Source organism: Branchiostoma floridae, unplaced genomic scaffold, assembly GCF_000003815.2.
Source record: "Branchiostoma floridae strain S238N-H82 unplaced genomic scaffold, Bfl_VNyyK Sc7u5tJ_1336, whole genome shotgun sequence".
Lineage (NCBI taxonomy): Eukaryota > Metazoa > Chordata > Leptocardii > Amphioxiformes > Branchiostomatidae > Branchiostoma > Branchiostoma floridae.
The window spans coordinates 1-17,172 of NW_023365701.1; the positions used below are offsets into that span (position 1 = coordinate 1).

General features: G+C 41.2%; 3 protein-coding genes across 3 annotated transcripts in view; 2 read left to right on the plus strand and 1 right to left on the minus strand.

The window, feature by feature from the left end:
- Nucleotides 1-3,412: 3,412 nt before the first annotated feature.
- On the plus strand, nucleotides 3,413-8,161 carry LOC118407393 (guanylate-binding protein 6-like). Its single transcript, XM_035807867.1, has 6 exons — nucleotides 3,413-3,646; nucleotides 4,138-4,420; nucleotides 6,142-6,272; nucleotides 6,892-7,012; nucleotides 7,157-7,328; nucleotides 7,892-8,161. The coding sequence occupies exons 1-6, from the start codon at nucleotides 3,529-3,531 to the stop codon at nucleotides 8,159-8,161; spliced, it is 1,095 nt and encodes a 364-aa protein (XP_035663760.1). The 5' UTR covers nucleotides 3,413-3,528.
- A 730-nt stretch (nucleotides 8,162-8,891) lies between these two features.
- LOC118407375 lies at nucleotides 8,892-12,339 on the plus strand. The gene is made up of 7 exons (XM_035807842.1): nucleotides 8,892-9,027; nucleotides 9,275-9,443; nucleotides 9,692-9,875; nucleotides 10,112-10,291; nucleotides 10,443-10,538; nucleotides 10,989-11,121; nucleotides 11,408-12,339. The coding sequence occupies exons 1-7, from the start codon at nucleotides 8,892-8,894 to the stop codon at nucleotides 11,434-11,436; spliced, it is 927 nt and encodes a 308-aa protein (XP_035663735.1). The 3' UTR covers nucleotides 11,437-12,339.
- Nucleotides 12,340-12,816: 477 nt separating this feature from the next.
- The window catches only part of LOC118407376 (aldo-keto reductase family 1 member A1-A-like), a 9,742-nt gene continuing 5,386 nt past the window's right edge, over nucleotides 12,817-17,172 (minus strand). Inside the window, exons 5-9 of the mRNA XM_035807843.1 lie at nucleotides 14,903-15,019; nucleotides 14,497-14,594; nucleotides 14,196-14,280; nucleotides 13,325-13,408; nucleotides 12,817-12,903 (exon numbers count right to left, since the gene is read on the minus strand). Coding sequence (XP_035663736.1) covers nucleotides 12,817-12,903; nucleotides 13,325-13,408; nucleotides 14,196-14,280; nucleotides 14,497-14,594; nucleotides 14,903-15,019 — 471 coding nt within the window. The remainder of the gene's footprint in view (nucleotides 12,904-13,324; nucleotides 13,409-14,195; nucleotides 14,281-14,496; nucleotides 14,595-14,902; nucleotides 15,020-17,172) is intronic.

Below are 17,172 nucleotides of genomic sequence, written 5' to 3' on the forward strand. Positions count from 1 at the left end.
AAATGCCTTACCTGGGCGAATTTTCTTCAGAAGTCGCACTTTCTCGCACTTTCTCTTCTGGGTCCAAAGTTTCGAGGTAATCTCGTACCCAGGGCAGTCTTATTTTGAAGGGTATGCAGAATACGCTGGGTACGAGAATGAAAACTGATCACCCAGATTCTTCCGCGAAAATTAGTACGGGGCTGAAGTTGGCGTATGGCATGCATGCAACAAACAAACTTGTAAACGATTCATGTTCGTGGCCGCACCGATGGAGTATGCTTTTGTGTTAGTTTGACTCCAAAAGCTAATAAAATAAAGCATTTGGGGTACAAATTGATATCGGGTTCCAGCCTTACTTCCTGGTATTCTTACGCGTTGCACAGGTTGTTATGGTGGATGGAAAAATATACGAAGAAATCGGACAGATGGGACGAATACTAGTAAACGTAACATGCTAGTTGCTAAATGGTAAACAATGCTGATAACCTATATAGCTATTCGGCAAATATGCGACTGGTACATATATATCAAGTTGCGCACTGTGCAGTACTGCCTTCTAGCAGATAGCAACAGAAGTGCAAAAGGATGGGCGTCTCCAATATCAAAGCCATTGAAGACTTTGAATAAAGGACACCGATTTCTCGTGTTTGGAATATCCCAGCCACATTTAAACTACATCTGCCTGTCTCCGTGCATTTGCTATTGAATAGAAACAAAAAGGAGCTGGAAAAAACCTTACATTTGCAAGGTAAGTCATCAGGGATGTTAATATCACATGTTCATGAATGCCCATATGCTAAATGCACAAATGACCACATGTGGTCTAATGGATGGAGGAAAAAACTAAACTTATTCAGTAATTCTAAACTAGACTTGAGGAAAACTGTGAACTAAATTATACAATATCTTCAAAAATATTATGTATTTCTATATACAGGAAACATCATGCTGTAATTCATCGGAAACTGGAAAGCTGCAGATGGTGAGGGAATGTTTGTAAACCTTCACGTTTTCCCCAGCCGTCGTTTCTTGATATAAACCGCCTTCTCAATGTATGACACAAAAAGGGGCAGCATGCAAAGTCACATAATACACTGCAGCTCCTCGTTACTTGCTAATGGTCCTGTAACTCCTGTTACATCGCAATGATTAGTTACCTTTAATTCTTTCATTTCTAAATTGTTACTAAACAGCACTAATGGAATCTGAAAAAAAGTAATAGTTCAACAACGGTGGGAAATCCTTCCTCGATCACACTAAAGACTGGGACTTTCCAACCGAGCATGTGAGTCATGGACTTTACCCTTCCCAGGTAGCTTTGCAAACTATGAAAAGTTCATAGTTTTGCAAACTATGCAAACATAGCTTTGCAAACTATGAAAAGTTCATAGTTTTCTCAGCTGATTTTCTTCGTTAGGACCAAGCATTTAGCGACGTTTGTCCGCCTTGGACAGTCCTGATACGTTTGGAGTAAAACGATATCAGTGAAATCAGTTACTAGATTTGAAGCTGTACTTGTCAGATTACGTAGACGGCTGTTTTTTCTAGCTGTATCACAAGGAGTTGACAGCCCGGGTGTGTTTTACAATTGGACTTAAGGCTTGAAATAATTGAGGTAGGGGAATCAGAAATCCGACGAAGACAAGACCAAGAGACAAGAACAACCAAGAAATCGGTGTCAGTATCAAGGTGAGCGATAGTTTTCTTATTCTAATGTTTAATTTGACCACTAAGTTTGATTCGAAGTAGACATGTTGTCCCAAGGTTAGGTGTTCGGTGTATTACAAGTTCAGTCGACTGAATTGTGTGGTGTAATTCTAAATTTAAAGACAGAACACTACAAGATGATCTACTCTCTAAAGTGCAACATCAAATGCGAAGTGACAAAAATACAAATCATTTTTACCCCTGGTAGTACTAATTTGTGCTTTCATTTTTATGGAAGGAAAGAGCTTTACTCGTATCGTCATATCATATTATATCATGTCATCGTATAAGAGGCAGTTATTTTGCCTATAAGATCTGCTTCTAAAAAAACAATGACCAGAGTTTGTAAAGAGAGTCTATCATGAGAGTTCATGTTGGGTTAGGCGTGTACTCCATCCCCCTTCCAGTCGCCATCTTGTTTTCGCTAAACAGACCAATCAACGGTCCCAAGACTGACTGCACCAAAAGGTAGTGCTCTCATGTGTTTTTATTGACTCTTACCGAAGATAGTGAAACCTATTGTAGCCATTAAACACTACAACGGGTTCAGTTTGAATCTCAAGTGAATATTTTAAAGTGGCATTTGAACATTTGATCTGATAAGAATTCCTTCCGCGTCGGTTGAATATACTGTAAATGCATTTAAGTTCGCGGGGATTTAATTTCGGAAAAAGGGCTTTTCGCGGTGGTTATAATTTCGCGGTGGCGCCATGCACTGTAGTCTCTTACTGCCATGGAAAAATGTATACGGTGGATGTAAGTTCGCGTTGAAGCGGCCACCATGAAAACCGCGAACATTAAACCACAGCGAAAGTTTCTGCATTTACAGTATCATGACCCAGCCTAATGTGTTTACGGAGATTGACAAATTACTATATGTATTGTAGGGGGAATTTTAGTAAAAAAAGTGTCAAAATTTCCACTATCTCACATTATGTCACCCTAATGGCTGATACAAATACTTAATTAGTAATTGCATTGAATGACCTTTTTAATTGGCCTAGACAAACTTTGGATGTATCAAGATTGTTGCTGTGCAACAAAAGCATTCTCACGTGAAATTTGTGACCGGTCACCCTTGGTCCGAAAGACTTTGTTCTGTTAACATTTCATCGCGTATGTAGACCCTGTTACCTGTTTAAACATGGAAGATAAATGTAGGGCCCATGCCACTGGCGGACAAATAAATGAGGGGCCCAAGGGGGTAATTTTCACGTTGCCTCTCCGAGAAGTTTTGTAAAATTTAGAGGCTGAGTCTGGTACATTTCAGGGACTGTTTAAGAATTGGTGAAGTACATGTAGCTTAAACAGAGGGTTTTTTGAATGATGGGGTGTAGGGATGTGCATATATGGGGCCTACATGGGAGTTGCGCCCAAGATAATACAGTTTGATTTCAACGCTTATGCTTGCGCTGGAGCGTACGTACGCTTTGTGCATCACGTCCCAACTACAACCAACTACACTTTGTCAAACGTCTGTGACTTTTCTTCATTCTGGCCCATTAAGGTCTGGTACCGGTGGAAGTTATGCAGTATCCCCATCCCCCACCCCACAATAATGCAAAGAGTGGGACCATAAAGCACCATGACTGTAGAACCGGATCAAATTGCTTGTCAAATTTCCAACCTTCTTATATTTACACATTTTTTCTGTTCTTTACAGCGATCACCATGGCGTCTGCGCAGTGTGACTCATTATCCCCTCGTAGTAAGCTTTATTTGAAGATAGGTCAACACTTATCTGAAAAACAAGTGAAAAATTTAAAAACTTTGTTAAGCACTGATCATCATATTGCCAAAGGAATAACTGAGAATGCGACACCAAATGAGATTTTCTCTATGCTGGAAGATGATGGCAAACTTGGTGAGGGAAATCTTGGATTGCTGAAGGACCTATTGACATCCCTCAATGAATCACAGCTAGCAAAAGAAGTTGAGGATTTGGAGAGGGTCCAGAGTAAGTACATCTTGATGTATTCTTCACAATGCAATTACCTTTGTCTTCGGTTTCGTTTGTCAACATACAACTTTGCTCAAAATATTCTGAGTGTATCTTTATTATATTTGGTCTGTTGGTAGGTCTTCATGTTTACATTAGGATGATTCTGTGTTTGGAATTGTATAGGAAAGGGTTCATCTAACCATAATCGTAGTATTGAGGAAGCTAAACTTGTAAGTCCAAAACCGTTAGTGTCGTTTTCAAGAAATCCTATCGTTGAAAACTTCATTCATTGTTCCTTGTAGTTTGATTTCATCATCCCGATATCCTTCCCTTGGAATGATATTAGTGTGAAATAAAGTTGTAAACAGTTGTACCTGTCAATTAATTTTTTGAACAGGAAATATCAGATTGGCTGATGATGAATATACGCTCCCAGCGTTCACTTGTTTTATGCGTTGCACAAAATACTGCGGCCTTTTCACAACGGTATCACTATCTATTCCCAGCTGACATATCTGAATTGCATGAAAAGCGCGGGTTCAAGGTGGAGGAACTGAAGCCGAAGGAAGGTAGGGAAGCTGTTAAAGGTTCATCCATCCCGCTCATTCTGCCAAACGACCGGAAGTACAACGCGTCCACTGGTGGAGTCGAGGAGGTGCCTGGCGTCCAACGGGAAAGCCTGCAGGTCGTTCCCGAGGCGTTGAAACTACTGGAGGGGATCGAGGAGCCCGTGAGTGTCCTAGCGATCTGTGGGCCTAGTCGGACTGGGAAAAGCTACATTCTCTCCAGGTAATGGTACAGTTGCTCTGGCGTGTCTCTGTTTGTCACAAGCTTTGTCTTATCGTGATCAATGTTTCTATATGTAGCCGGAATAACCGTCCTTCGTCGTATTACACCAGCTTCGCAGGTAGACTCCTTCACAGGCGTCGCTAGGGCCTTGGCGAAAGTTTTTATTTTGGGGGTAAGTTGGGGGGGGGGGGGGGGGTGATACGTCGATTCACGATTTTTATCCGGTAATACGACGGGAACGGAAAATATGCAGGGAAAGGAAAAATTCCTGGAAGGAATATATTTGGAGTGTACTTGTACTAGGGCTGGTACACTACCCCTGGTGAATATACACCTGCCTCTCCCGGCCATGAAGGAGGCTACTTCGCAGGCACGCGGCGCGTTATAACATTTGCACATCTATCTATCATTTTTGCAAGTCAACTCTCTCCATGCTGAAGTAACCCATTGTGCGTTTTCCTGGCCGTGAATTGGATTGGTGATAGATACGAAGGATCGTGGCGCATGTGATACATAAAGTGGTGAATCTACATGTCAAGATGTATTCAAGAATCCAACTAAAAATAAACTTCGAAAATCATATTCTTCCATACACACTATTTGCACAATTCGAAGTGGTTGCTGCAATCAAGGCAGGGGTCAAGCAAATATTTGCAAAGGCAACAGTCTATGACCCTGTCTTGAGTTACCTGCTAATCACTTCCACAGTGTTTTTTTTCCTAGTGGCACCAGCATAATGATTTTGTTATTTTATCTCCATTATCTCCATGAAAAAGGGAGATATAGTTTTGGGTGTGTCTGTCTGTCTGTTTGTGTTTCCGGATATTTGTGGTCAGCATAACTCAAGAACATCTTGATGGATTGACATGATATTTGGTATGTGGGTAGGTGTTGGAAAAACAAAGGTTAAGATCAATTTTGGGCCCCCTGGTATGTGACCTTGGTACTGCAGCAGAAATTCAGTTTTTTGCATCTTCCGACCTGGATGTGGTAGGGTCTTGATTTCTTGGTGGCAGATAGCTTGTGACGTAAGGAATATGTGGTTTATGTTTGAGTCCCCTAGCAGATTGCTCTGGAACTGCAGCGGCGTTTTTCTCAAAATCTTCTTAGGAGGATAACTGGACAAGGGAACGACAAATTTAGATGATATTTGGTTTATAGCTAGCTTAGACTGAGATGTACATAATCAAGTGCAAATTATGCAAACTGGCACTCAATTTTCATAATTAATGAGGGAAAATCTCTATTTGTAGTGTTTGTCATTGTAGGACTCAAACACCTGTCATATATCTAGTTTGTGGCTGGTGGTGCTGGTGGTACATTAACAAATATCAATTATGCAAATACGTCCCTAATTTGCATAATCAGTGTAAAAGTGCTTTAATTCTTCTAAGTGGTAAATGATTGCACCATCAACATTGTGACCAGTGTAAGTTATCTAAATGCGTACATAACCAATCATAGATTTTGTAAATGTGGAAATCATTTACATAATCAGACCATTTCATGGAGATATGAGGTCTCCGAACTCTTGTTTCTATCTGTTTCTCTCTCTATATAAAATTTATATATCGTGGAGCTAGTAAAACCGCCTTACACCAGCTTTGCAGGAATGTCGTGGTGAGATATATTGTATGTACATCGAACAACCTCCACACCTAACCTTTGTACGTCTAAAGCAAAATTAATACTTATTGAAGTCATCACTGTTTTATCATAAGGTTGCTTGGCACCGCCGATGCCTTTGAGCTGGGCCATCGCATGGACCCCCAGACATTTGGTATCTGGATGGGCACCAAGGTGCTGCGGGGGAAGGACTTCACTATCGTGCTACTGGACACGGAGGGAATAGGTACATGGGGTTACTGAGATCTATCTATCTTTTTTCCTCTCTGTAGCAATATCTTGCTTTTGCTTATACCTCCGCTGCGAGTCCAGTACCGTACCGTAGCCGGTCCGCGATTTAAGAGATGAGTAACATATGCCGATCGCCGGGAGCCGGCCGCATCACTGACTGCCGTAGACCCCCATGGTCGGGGCGAAATATATTTTCTTGGTCTGAAAATGGCCTAAAACTGCAATAAAACAATTTTAAAGGCTTTCATAAAAAAGCGAAAAAGCCGTCTAGGGCATTGGCACACTCTACCCTTGTGCAAAATTTCAGGCCATTTGGCTGAGGAACGACGGAGATGAATCCCTTTGAAAAAAGAAGAAGAAGTCGAAACATTACAAATACAATATATTTCATTCCTATATGGGTGAAATATATCTATCATGTAGTACCGACACCGATTCCATAACGTACTATTATGTATCAATCCAATCTATCTTGCCATTCCAGTTTCAGGCAGGCTGAACAAATAAAGCAAGTTACTCCCAGCTCGTTATCTCGGGAATAGTGACATGCATCGATACAACAATGTATAGAATATGTTTGGCGATTAAAATCATTAAATCATTCCAAACTTCAGACGCAGTAGGCGCCAGTGCTGGACAGGACGCCTCTATCCTGGTGCTGACCACTCTGCTGTCCTCCCATCTCATCTACAACTCACTCAACGTGCCGTACAAGGGGGATCTGGAAAAGCTGCAGTGAGTAGACTTTACAGCTTATTCAAATGACCTTATGACTACATTCTACCGATTACACCATTTTTCATTTATTTCATTTGAGTAGAGTAAATTATCAGTGTAAATTTAATACTCTGACATTTGTTCCATCTCAATTTACACCAGGTGCTTCATCCAGTTAGCCAAAGGGGTCACCGTGAAACATGGACAGAAAACAAAGATGTCAGCGTTCCGTGAGTTCTTCCCAAACTTCCTGTGGCTGCTGCGTGACGTTTCACTAAAGATGCAAGACAAAAACCGCAAAGACATGACTCCGACCGAGTATTTGATTACGAAGGTAAGGATTGCGATATCTAGTGCCCAAAAAGAGGATAGATGGAAGACAATGTACAGTTTGTAAAAGCCTTAATTTGTTGATAAGGACTCGGTCATGTTTTCAAATCAGGGCCGTTGTGTTCGTGTTTCGGTTATGATGCTTGGCTTGGGGAGGCAAATTCTACCATGTGGCTACCATTTGCCTTATCTAGCACATTGTTCTTTGTACTTGGCAGTGTTGGTGTAAGCTATTAACTTGATTGCAGTGCCAAATTGTCCTTACTTACCGCTAATCGATCCCTTGACCGGGTGTGTTCGTGGGGGCAAAATGCAGCTGAACGCACTGCCTCTCTCCATCTCTCCCTGTTTGGTGCTGACAAGGGGAATGCATGATGAAAAAGAACAGAGCCTGGGGTTAAAAAAAAGTACAATATCAAGATATATACGCAAATTTTGCTCATGACTAATCAATGTATTGTACGCTTCGTGTGTTTTGATGTCTTCTAAAACATAAGTTTCTTTCCTCAAAACTTCCGCGCCATGTGCCGGGTGGAATTGTGACCACATGGCTGATCTTGTTCTTAGGTCCTTCGACGTCAAGGTGATGATGATGATATTGACGAGTCAACCAGTGACAAAGTAGGACGGGCCATTCTCTCATTCTTCCCATCTGTGGAGTGCGCCACCTTGGAGCGGCCCTCTGGGGACAGGGAGGTGATGAACAACATAGCCCAGCACACGGACAGCCTAAACCCAGAGTTTAACGAGGGAGTACATGATTTGGTGGTGACGCTGTTACTTAAAGCACGGGCCAAGAGAGGCTACCACAAGGGCTCTACAGTTAGTGGTGAGTAAGAAAGGAGAATAGACGTCGTTGATATCACCAACATACAAAATGTTTAAGTCCAGAACCTGACTTGAATGTTGACTGTTAAACTGATAAATTTTACATGGGATGTCTTCTTAGGCGAGGCCCTCAGCATCATGGCCAAGGAGTATGTGGACGCGGTCAATGACCCCAAGGCCATCCCTGCCCTGGACAACACCTGGCAGAAGACCATAGAGCTCATGCAGAACAGCGCAATTGAGGAGGCGGTCCAGCAGTATAACAAGCGGATGGAGGTGACGTCTATGGATCATTTACTACCTAATTTACAAATTACACTTTTGGTAGTCATGGTATTAGTTGTAGTAGAAAACGTATTAATACTCATTCTTTTTCAGTGGTCATTTGTTGGCTAAAAGGTTTCCTAGATCTGGATACCGATGACATAGAATGCATCAGTATAGTTTCCAGTGAGTGTTCATGTTACTTTATTCTGCAGGCTCAGGTTGCTGAAGCCCAGCGGACTGAGAATGGGAAGGTTCCATTGGAGGAAAATGAAGCCACAGAAGATGAAATGTAGGAAAATATCTGTGAAAACGCTTAAATCATTTTTGTAAACCTTTTCAGACATAAACAATTAAACAATGTAAATCTACAATCTTGTATGAGACTGACTTTATTCACTATTCACTAACGGCTCAATCCTCTTTTGTAAGCGCTCTCTGCAGCAACATCAAACGCAGACAGCAGCCTACCCTCATGGGCCTTCACCGTGCGTCGGTCAAAAAAGTTACAGGCATGTTTTTGGAGAAGGTCGGCCATTTTGGCATCACATCAGAGAATCAAGGAACTGATGAGAAAAAAACTGTGGTGGACAAAATGCAGAAACGCTTGGGTAGGCACATTTGAAATATATGACGCCTGGTATATAATATTAAAAGATTGATTAGAAGATTGCACCCACCCGTCGGGGTTGAATATGCAAGTGTCTGATTACCTATGGAAGACTGACACCTCTAAATGTAATGTAAAATTCTGTAATATTGAAAAATCGGAAACAATCACAGCGCTACAATTTCTCAAAACGATGAAATCCCTTTCCTCGTATTCTTCTCAAATCGTTATTGCCTTATTCATTCCAGTTCAAAGAGAAGAGCGCACTGTGGATTATGTAGCAGAAGACGGCACCAGCATGAAGCTGGAGGGGTCAGTCGTTACTGGTGGGGAGCTTTTCCAGTACACCCAGCAGAACAAAGAACTCTCCAAGGGCTTCTGCCAGAGGCTCTTCGAACGCTTGTTGGACCAAATAGAGTAAGTGCCAATTGAGTCCTTATACAGACAAATTGCTTTCAAATTTAGCCTTCGTCGTCCTGACCTCAATGTAGTTTATATAAGCAAACATTCACTAGCTGTTGGTAAAGACAATTTTTGTCACAATTCTTAACACAATAATGTTGAAGAATTTGGTATTAAAAAGTGGACATACAACGTCTGAGATTTCTAATCATGAACTATAAGTTGGTTACTTATGTCTATATTTCTACCGGTCTGTTTGCAAGAAAACATGTAGAGTCGCCGCCTCCAGACTTTGACTTCCAAAAGTTGATGGAAGAGCTAGCCGATGCACGTCAGCAGTACGTGGAGCAGGCACGTGGTCCGGAGAAGTGGGTTGTCTTGCAGGAGATGGCCCACAAGATAGAGAAGCTACAGGCCAATATTGAGAAGATGGGGTATCAAGACAAGGTAATGTTTTTTGTCTGTTTTTCATTTTAACAAAGAAATATATTCGTGCGATCTACTATGGAAACTGTAATTTTTTTGTCATTCGTTGTAACTGAAATTCTACATATGTCAAAGGTTATCATAATATGGTACACTTTTTTTTTAAATTTCCGTATGTTATCCAAAGCTTAAAATAATGGCAGCCATATCCTTGAAACCATAAGGCATGTAGTATATTTTGATATTCGATACTCCAGATAACGCAGGAACAAAAGAAGGCACATGATGCAGAGAAGAAGGCACATGATGCAGATGTCCGGGCCAAGGAAAGGGAAAGAGAGATCAAAGACCTACTCAAACAAGTACATGACATGCATCAAACACAACAGCAAACTCTACGGGAAATGATTCAGCAGTACGAGAAACAGATGAACAAGGTACTAGTATGGGCAAAATATATTAATTATTACTGTACTTTGAGTTGATTCGATTCGATTGAAACTCGTCTTCAACCATGTTTTGAAGATTTTCCAAAAGTCATAAAATGTTAATTGTAATTTCTACTATGACTGCCACTTTTAATCTCAGATGAAGCAAGATTGGCAAGAGCGACTTGCGGCTGCGCTACAGATGATCGAGGAACTTCAGAAAGCAAATAGGGCGGAACAAGCGAAAATTGCAAGGGTGAGGAAAAAGCAGTAACGCCCAATCGCAATGGGTTCCTTCCAATAATGACATACTTCCAAAGTCATAACTTGTATATTTCTGTTGTTATATTTCGTATTATTTTAATCTGGACTCCAGGAAGAGTAGTGATGTATCACTAATGGAGATCGAAATAAACCAAACCGAACCAAATGACAATTAGGTTACATTGCCGCGTGAACACAGAACATAATGTCCTATTGGTTATGGAAAGCACAATTGTTTAAAATTTGCATGTACTTTAATACATGATGACGTGGAAAAAGTCAAACATAAACTGGTGAATTCGAAATTACGCAGCAAAAGGATGTTGACTGGCTGCAGTTATAAAGCTTGTAGTCTCGTGAAAGCGGCTGTAATCAACGTTATATGGCTAGTTGACTTCCTGCAAAAATTGAAATAACAATTTGTGCCAAATTTCCACCCAAGGAGCAACTCGAGAATGAAAGAGCCTTTATGAAGGAAAAAACCAAGAAGATGCAGAAGAAACATGCAGATCTGAACAAGGAGCTAGAGGCACTACTAGATCGGCAAAAGAATACAAATCCACCTCCTAAGCCATGTAAGTTGTCTATAATACAGAATGTTGTATCGTTGTTCAAGAAAATCCACTTTGGGCACTTAAATGCTAATACTTGGTACTTGCACAAGTCTATTATATTAAACGTATTAGTTTTATTTAATATTGACGAATGCTTAGCCAGCAGTCCTCCCGATGGTCTATATGTATATTATCTATCTATCTATCTCTCTCTCTCTCTATATATATATATACGATACATTTGCGTATACAGTATGATACAGTTAGCCAACTGCAGTAACCAAATGTACTTTTCACTTCCTTGCAGCCTGGAAAGAGAAGTGCACCATCTCGTAAAGCCAAAAGGCCGTCAATGTCCCTACTGCCAAAAGCGCCTGTATGATAATAGACTCGTTTTGAGCACATAGTGCTATAGCCTAAATTATATCTGTTATTCGTTTGATTCTTGTCACGCCATTTACCTTTATAATGTTGCACAGTTCAATCCAGAAAATTTTGCATTATTGTTTTTCGTGCTGACGTATTGAAGGTAGAAAATGCAGGCTTTGTAAGCTTCCATTGAGAGGAATGAGCAAAAATAAGACTCACATGGAAAATTTATGTAATCATCTTCAGTTGAATCATATGTAGATACTAGCTAATGGTAGCGAGGACAGGGTCGTACGGGACTCGATGGCATTTAAGTTGATGTAATTGATACAGTGTTACTGGAAAGCATCGTAGCCAAGTAAACCTTTGATTGACTGTCAAACATGCACGCGTGTACCCTGTGTACTTTGTGAATAGTATTGATATTGTAATTAAGCGCGGTTTTGATACCTCAAAAACGTAATGTCTACACAACTTAAATTTATCAAATGTAATGTACTTTGATAGAAAACGCCTATAATTTTCGATGTACAGAATTACTTTTTATTGTATTCATCTTTCTGCCATGCACCCTTCTGGTGATAATCATGAGATAAAGGATTATCCTAGGCGTTTTATGTGTATTATGTATGTAATTCATCTTGTACAGGATGAAAATTACTTCAACCCCCAACAGTCGCTAAACAATACATGATGATATACGTGCTTCTATCTTTTTATATAGATTAGATTCACTTGTGTTTACTTTTGTGTGATTATAGCTGTATAACACCTTGCTGAAGTCCATGTACTGTCGACCAGTAAATTGTGATTCCTTCTGTGTAATTAAGTGTGAGAATATCAATGATGTAAAGGTGCGACCATGTCTCATTTTTGCATTACTATGTTATTAGTTACATTACATTAGTTGGTGTCAAAATCATACTTATGATAATGAAGTATCCAACAAAGAACTCAATGATTATTGAATGGTTTTGAAAGGTTTGTATATTAAAACACTCATGTCGTAAAGGTTATTCTAATCTGTTCTGAAAGGCTTAATTTGCCCACAATTATATATATATTTCATGCCAAAATGAATTCATTTGATACCAAACAATATAATAGCGAAGGAATATCAACAAACAATAGATATATCGCATGGCAGTTACTCCCTTTTCAACCATTATTCTGTTTGTTAATGAAGTATTAACATTTATTTTCATTCTTTAGAAATGAAGAATTACCCCTCTGAATCCTAGCCTAAAAACTAACATACTGATTATCAATAACCAATCAACTATCAATAACTTCTTCATTAAACAAAGTGTTACTTATACGGTTTTCCATCATTAACCAATAGTTAACTCACCATTCCCACTTGTAAACCCGCCCGTCCCGGTTCAGGTTATTGATAATCTCCACGTCACCTGCACTCAACTCGAAGTCAAAGATCTGATGGAGAAAAGAACAATCAGACCATTACTGATAGAGAAGACAGAGGGGGGGGCGGAGAGAGAGAGGGGGGAGACGGAGAGAGAGAGAGAGAGAGAGACAGACAGACAGACAAACAGAAACAGAGAGAAAGAGAGAAAAAGAGGGGGAGACGGAGAGAGAGAGACAGACAGACAGAAACAGAGAGAAAGAGAAAGAAAGAGAGACAGAGAGAGAGAGACAGAGGGAGAGAGAGAGAGACAGAGACAGAGAGAACTGGTTTATTTGAATAACAACACACCGTATAAAGCACAAGATGGTAGTGCGAAGATGGAATTGCCTCGTAAAATGTACAATACAGAAAGGCACATAAAACCTCTAATGCCATCTTTTGTGTGTCGAAGTAAAAAAATAAGATTCATGGACCATCATCCCCTCTCACCTGGGAGTTCTCCACCATCCTGGCGGCCCTCAGACTCTTCGGGATGACGACCACGCCCCTCTGCACCTGCCACCGGAGACACACCTGCAACAGGTACACGCCGCATGTAATGTTCGTTATACACATGTTCGGATGTTGCAATATGTTTTAAACGCCAAGAAGACCACATCAGCAAGGCCCACCCCTAAAGGCCTTGAGAGCCTGCTACAAGGGCTGGTCCAGAACAGCATTGGCCAGGCGAGAGCGTGAGTCTTATCTTTGCTCCCCAAAAGCTGCACAGGTGCTACCAGCACTTTGCAGAACAGATAAAAGGTGTTGTGAACAAGTACCGATTGGCAGTATAGAAAGTCCAATGTAGCGGACCTACAGGCATAAGAAGAATCTGATACACGTCGCCTTTATACATGGTAGAACATGGTAGGTGCTGTAAACAAGCTCCGACTGACAATGATAGTGATATAAACCTGATATTTAGACATGGCAAAAGCGACGTCTCCCAAGAAATGCTCTGTGTGCATATAACTAAACCGTTCTCACATAATAGAATTGCAATACAATATTGGCCATGGTAAAATCCTGATTAAAATCAACCCAACATTACCGCCTATGGTTAAAACAGCCCTAAACGAGCCAATACAAGAATAGTAGTCTTTGTCACATAATTTAGGCCCATGCAACTGTAGACCGACTCCGCACGGTTGTAAAGTTGCACAAATTATGTGAATCCGTTTTGTCTGCGCTAGCGTGCCAGTCTAGCTTTTGTTGGTGCAATACATACAACGGTACCAGTAAAAGCAGATAATACTGTTTCCAGTAGTACTACGTGCTCATCCTATGGTGGAAGCACAAGAATCTAAGCCAAGTTCCTTACCTGTGCCGGAGTCTTCCCGTGTTTCTCAGCGATTTTCTTGAGTTCAGAATCTTCTAACACAGCCAGCCCGTGGTCCTTAAGGTCACTGCATTGGCAAAAATTAGCATTTTATTATTCATAATGACAATAAAAGACGCTACTCCCCGCAAAGATCGGTATGACGTTTCGACAATCAAAATTGTTTCTACGCTATTTGTTAAGATGATCCTTCATGGACTATCAACAGATAACAATAGTAACATGTGTTAGACTGTAGACAATAACCAAGAATGCCAAAGACTACAAAGGAGAAGTGCAGTACCCCGGAGCCCCCAGTGGACAGTATGCCGTCATCACCACGCCTTTCTCCGTGCAGAACTCCAACATCCGGTTACACGTCACATACGGGTGACTCTCAACCTGTATACGAATATATGCACAATCATGTTGGTCAACAAACTTCTTACTTAAATGAGTAGTTAGAATTTAACTATACAAAGTCGAAAGGTGTCAAGTTAAGATAATGCCCTGTTTAGTCACCCTTCCTTGATTGACAACTGGTTTGATCGTCCCATTGGCTAGAACGTTCAAAGTAAATTGATGTGACCTTATAAGGGAAATTCTGGGAGGAGCTTTCTTGATTGATAGCGGATTTAATCCTCCCATTGGACAGAACGTTCAAATGAAACTGAAGTGACCTTATAAGGTAAATTCTGGGAGGAGCTTACTTGATTGACAGCTGGGTTGATCCTCCCATTGGTCAGAACCTCCTCCATCTGTGAGATGTTGAAGTTGGACACGCCGATGGCCTTCACCAGTCCTGCATCCACCAGCTTCTCCATTTCCTTGAAAAACACAACATTCATCTTAAGACAGGAAGCAACAAGATATGAAAATGACAAAGAATTTCTCCAATGTCTCTTTGTATCTTTCCTTAACCCCTCTTCCCGAGCTCCTGTCATATTTACAGAACTACGTAACACATATCAGTAACTTAACAAAAGTGAACAACGATGTTACATAATGTCAGAAGATTACTAATACCCCTGTGACATTATTCACGATCTTCGGGCGTATCGATGGAAGGTCGGCCATATTTCAACTCGAGAGAGGGTTGCGAGTATTTTTCACCTGAAAACCATCCCTGTCACATATAAGCCATACTTTGTACCTTGTACAATTGTTGTGCAATAAAGTTATTATTATAAGCGAGGCTCGGGCGATTGCCTCAGAATCGTCGTCCGATCGATTTTCGCCAAATGTGACAGGGGTATAATCGATTTACAGGACTATCATTATGATGGTGCTAGTGTGCGTCAACGCCCCCTAATTAGAAGTCAAGTCAAGTTTATTTATTTTACCAGGGAATACCTCAGATCCATTGATCTGATTTTCAGGTATCCCTGGACACACATTAAAAATTACATGACACAGTTTAAACCCAACAATATACAAATAACGTTACAAACATTTACATGTACAAAACAGTCTCAGTATAGGCACATCTGCAGTCATCTACAGTCCGTTTTTAAATGCTGACGTTGACGTGTGTTTCCGCTGATCAGCAGCGAGACTATTCCACAGGACAGGCCCTAGGTACTGCAGGCTGCCCTTGAAGGTTTCCACATGTGCTTTTGGAGTGTCCAGCATGTGAGGGTCGAAGTTGTAGAGCTGTTTCGTAGCAGTGCGAGTACGAACTCTAAGCACTGGGGGCGACAGCCATTTGAACATTTGTGTCATGTAGGCAGGTGCCTTGTGGCGAACTGCCTTGTGTACAGTCACTAACGTGTTCAATTTCACCCTTTCAACCAGGGGTACCATACCAGCCTCTGTAAGCAGGGTTTCTGTAGGTACACGATCTTTGAGTGATCGCCCAGTAATAATCCTGGCTGCTCGATTTAGCAGTTTAGTCAACTGTTGTGATCTTACTTTGTTACAATGAAAAAGTGACAGTAACCATGCAGTATCACAATAATCCAGGTGAGTATATAACAAGGTTCGACACATGACTAGCAGGATCTCCTTAGTAACATAAGGCTTAGCCCGGCTTAAGGCACTAAGGCCAGCAAGGAGCTTCTTTACCATCCTTTCTGTGTGTGCTGACCAGTTTAGAGAGGAGTCCATGGTGACACCTAGGTAAGTATACACTTTTACCTGCTCAAATGAGTTAAACCCATCAGTTACAGTGACAGTGTTTCCTGCGTGACGCAGTTTCTGAGGTGATCCAAATAACATGGCTTTAGTTTTGTCAGGGTGAAGTGATAATCTATTTACAATAAACCAGTTAGCTACCAGTTTCATGTCCTCTGACACAGTTTCCTCACATTCCTTAGACAGGCTAGCCGAGCAATAAAGCACAGTGTCGTCTGCGTACATATGGATTTTACACTTACGCACAACCTGTGGTAGATCATTCACATATAAGCTGAATAACAAAGGACCTAACACGCTCCCTTGCGGGACACCACACGTGACACGTTTTTGCGTAGACTGCTGGTTCTGAATATCTACGTGCTGGAAACGGTCTGTGAGGTAAGATCTGAACCAATTTATCGCCCCGTTGTCAAAACCCATCTTCTGAAGTTTACCAAGGAGGATTTGGTGGTTGACAGTGTCGAACGCTTTCCTTAGGTCAAGGAACAGCGCGACAGTTACCTTCTTGTTGTTTTGTGCTGACTGGATGTCCTCCACCACCTTTTGCACTGCTGTACCTGTGCTGTGGTGTTTTCTGAAACCACTTTGGTGGGCCGTGAGCTGGCCAGTACTGTTCACAAAGTGTGAGACCTGGTTGTGAACCATTTTCTCCATCACTTTGGAGGCCACATTTAGGACAGAGACAGGACGGTAGTTGGAAACACTGTCCTTGTTCCCTGATTTGTATATGGGCGATAATTTAGCCAGTTTCCAGTCGTCGGGAACTTCACCTGATGTTATAGACAGGTTAAAGATGTGTGCTAACGGTTTGACAATTATAGGCGCAGAATCCTTAAGGAGCCTG

Bases quoted from the DNA above. Each gene is read 5' to 3' on its own strand.
- LOC118407393 (XM_035807867.1), top strand. From the start codon at position 3,529: ATGCTGGAAGATGATGGCAAACTTGGTGAGGGAAATCTTGGATTGCTG. The intron at 4,421-6,141 runs GTAATGGTACAG...TTTTATCATAAG, and splicing joins AAAAGCTACATTCTCTCCAG to GTTGCTTGGCACCGCCGATG. The intron at 6,273-6,891 runs GTACATGGGGTT...TCCAAACTTCAG, and splicing joins ACTGGACACGGAGGGAATAG to ACGCAGTAGGCGCCAGTGCT.
- LOC118407375 (XM_035807842.1), top strand. From the start codon at position 8,892: ATGGGCCTTCACCGTGCGTCGGTCAAAAAAGTTACAGGCATGTTTTTG. The intron at 9,028-9,274 runs GTAGGCACATTT...TATTCATTCCAG, and splicing joins CAAAATGCAGAAACGCTTGG to TTCAAAGAGAAGAGCGCACT. The intron at 11,122-11,407 runs GTAAGTTGTCTA...ACTTCCTTGCAG, and splicing joins AAATCCACCTCCTAAGCCAT to CCTGGAAAGAGAAGTGCACC.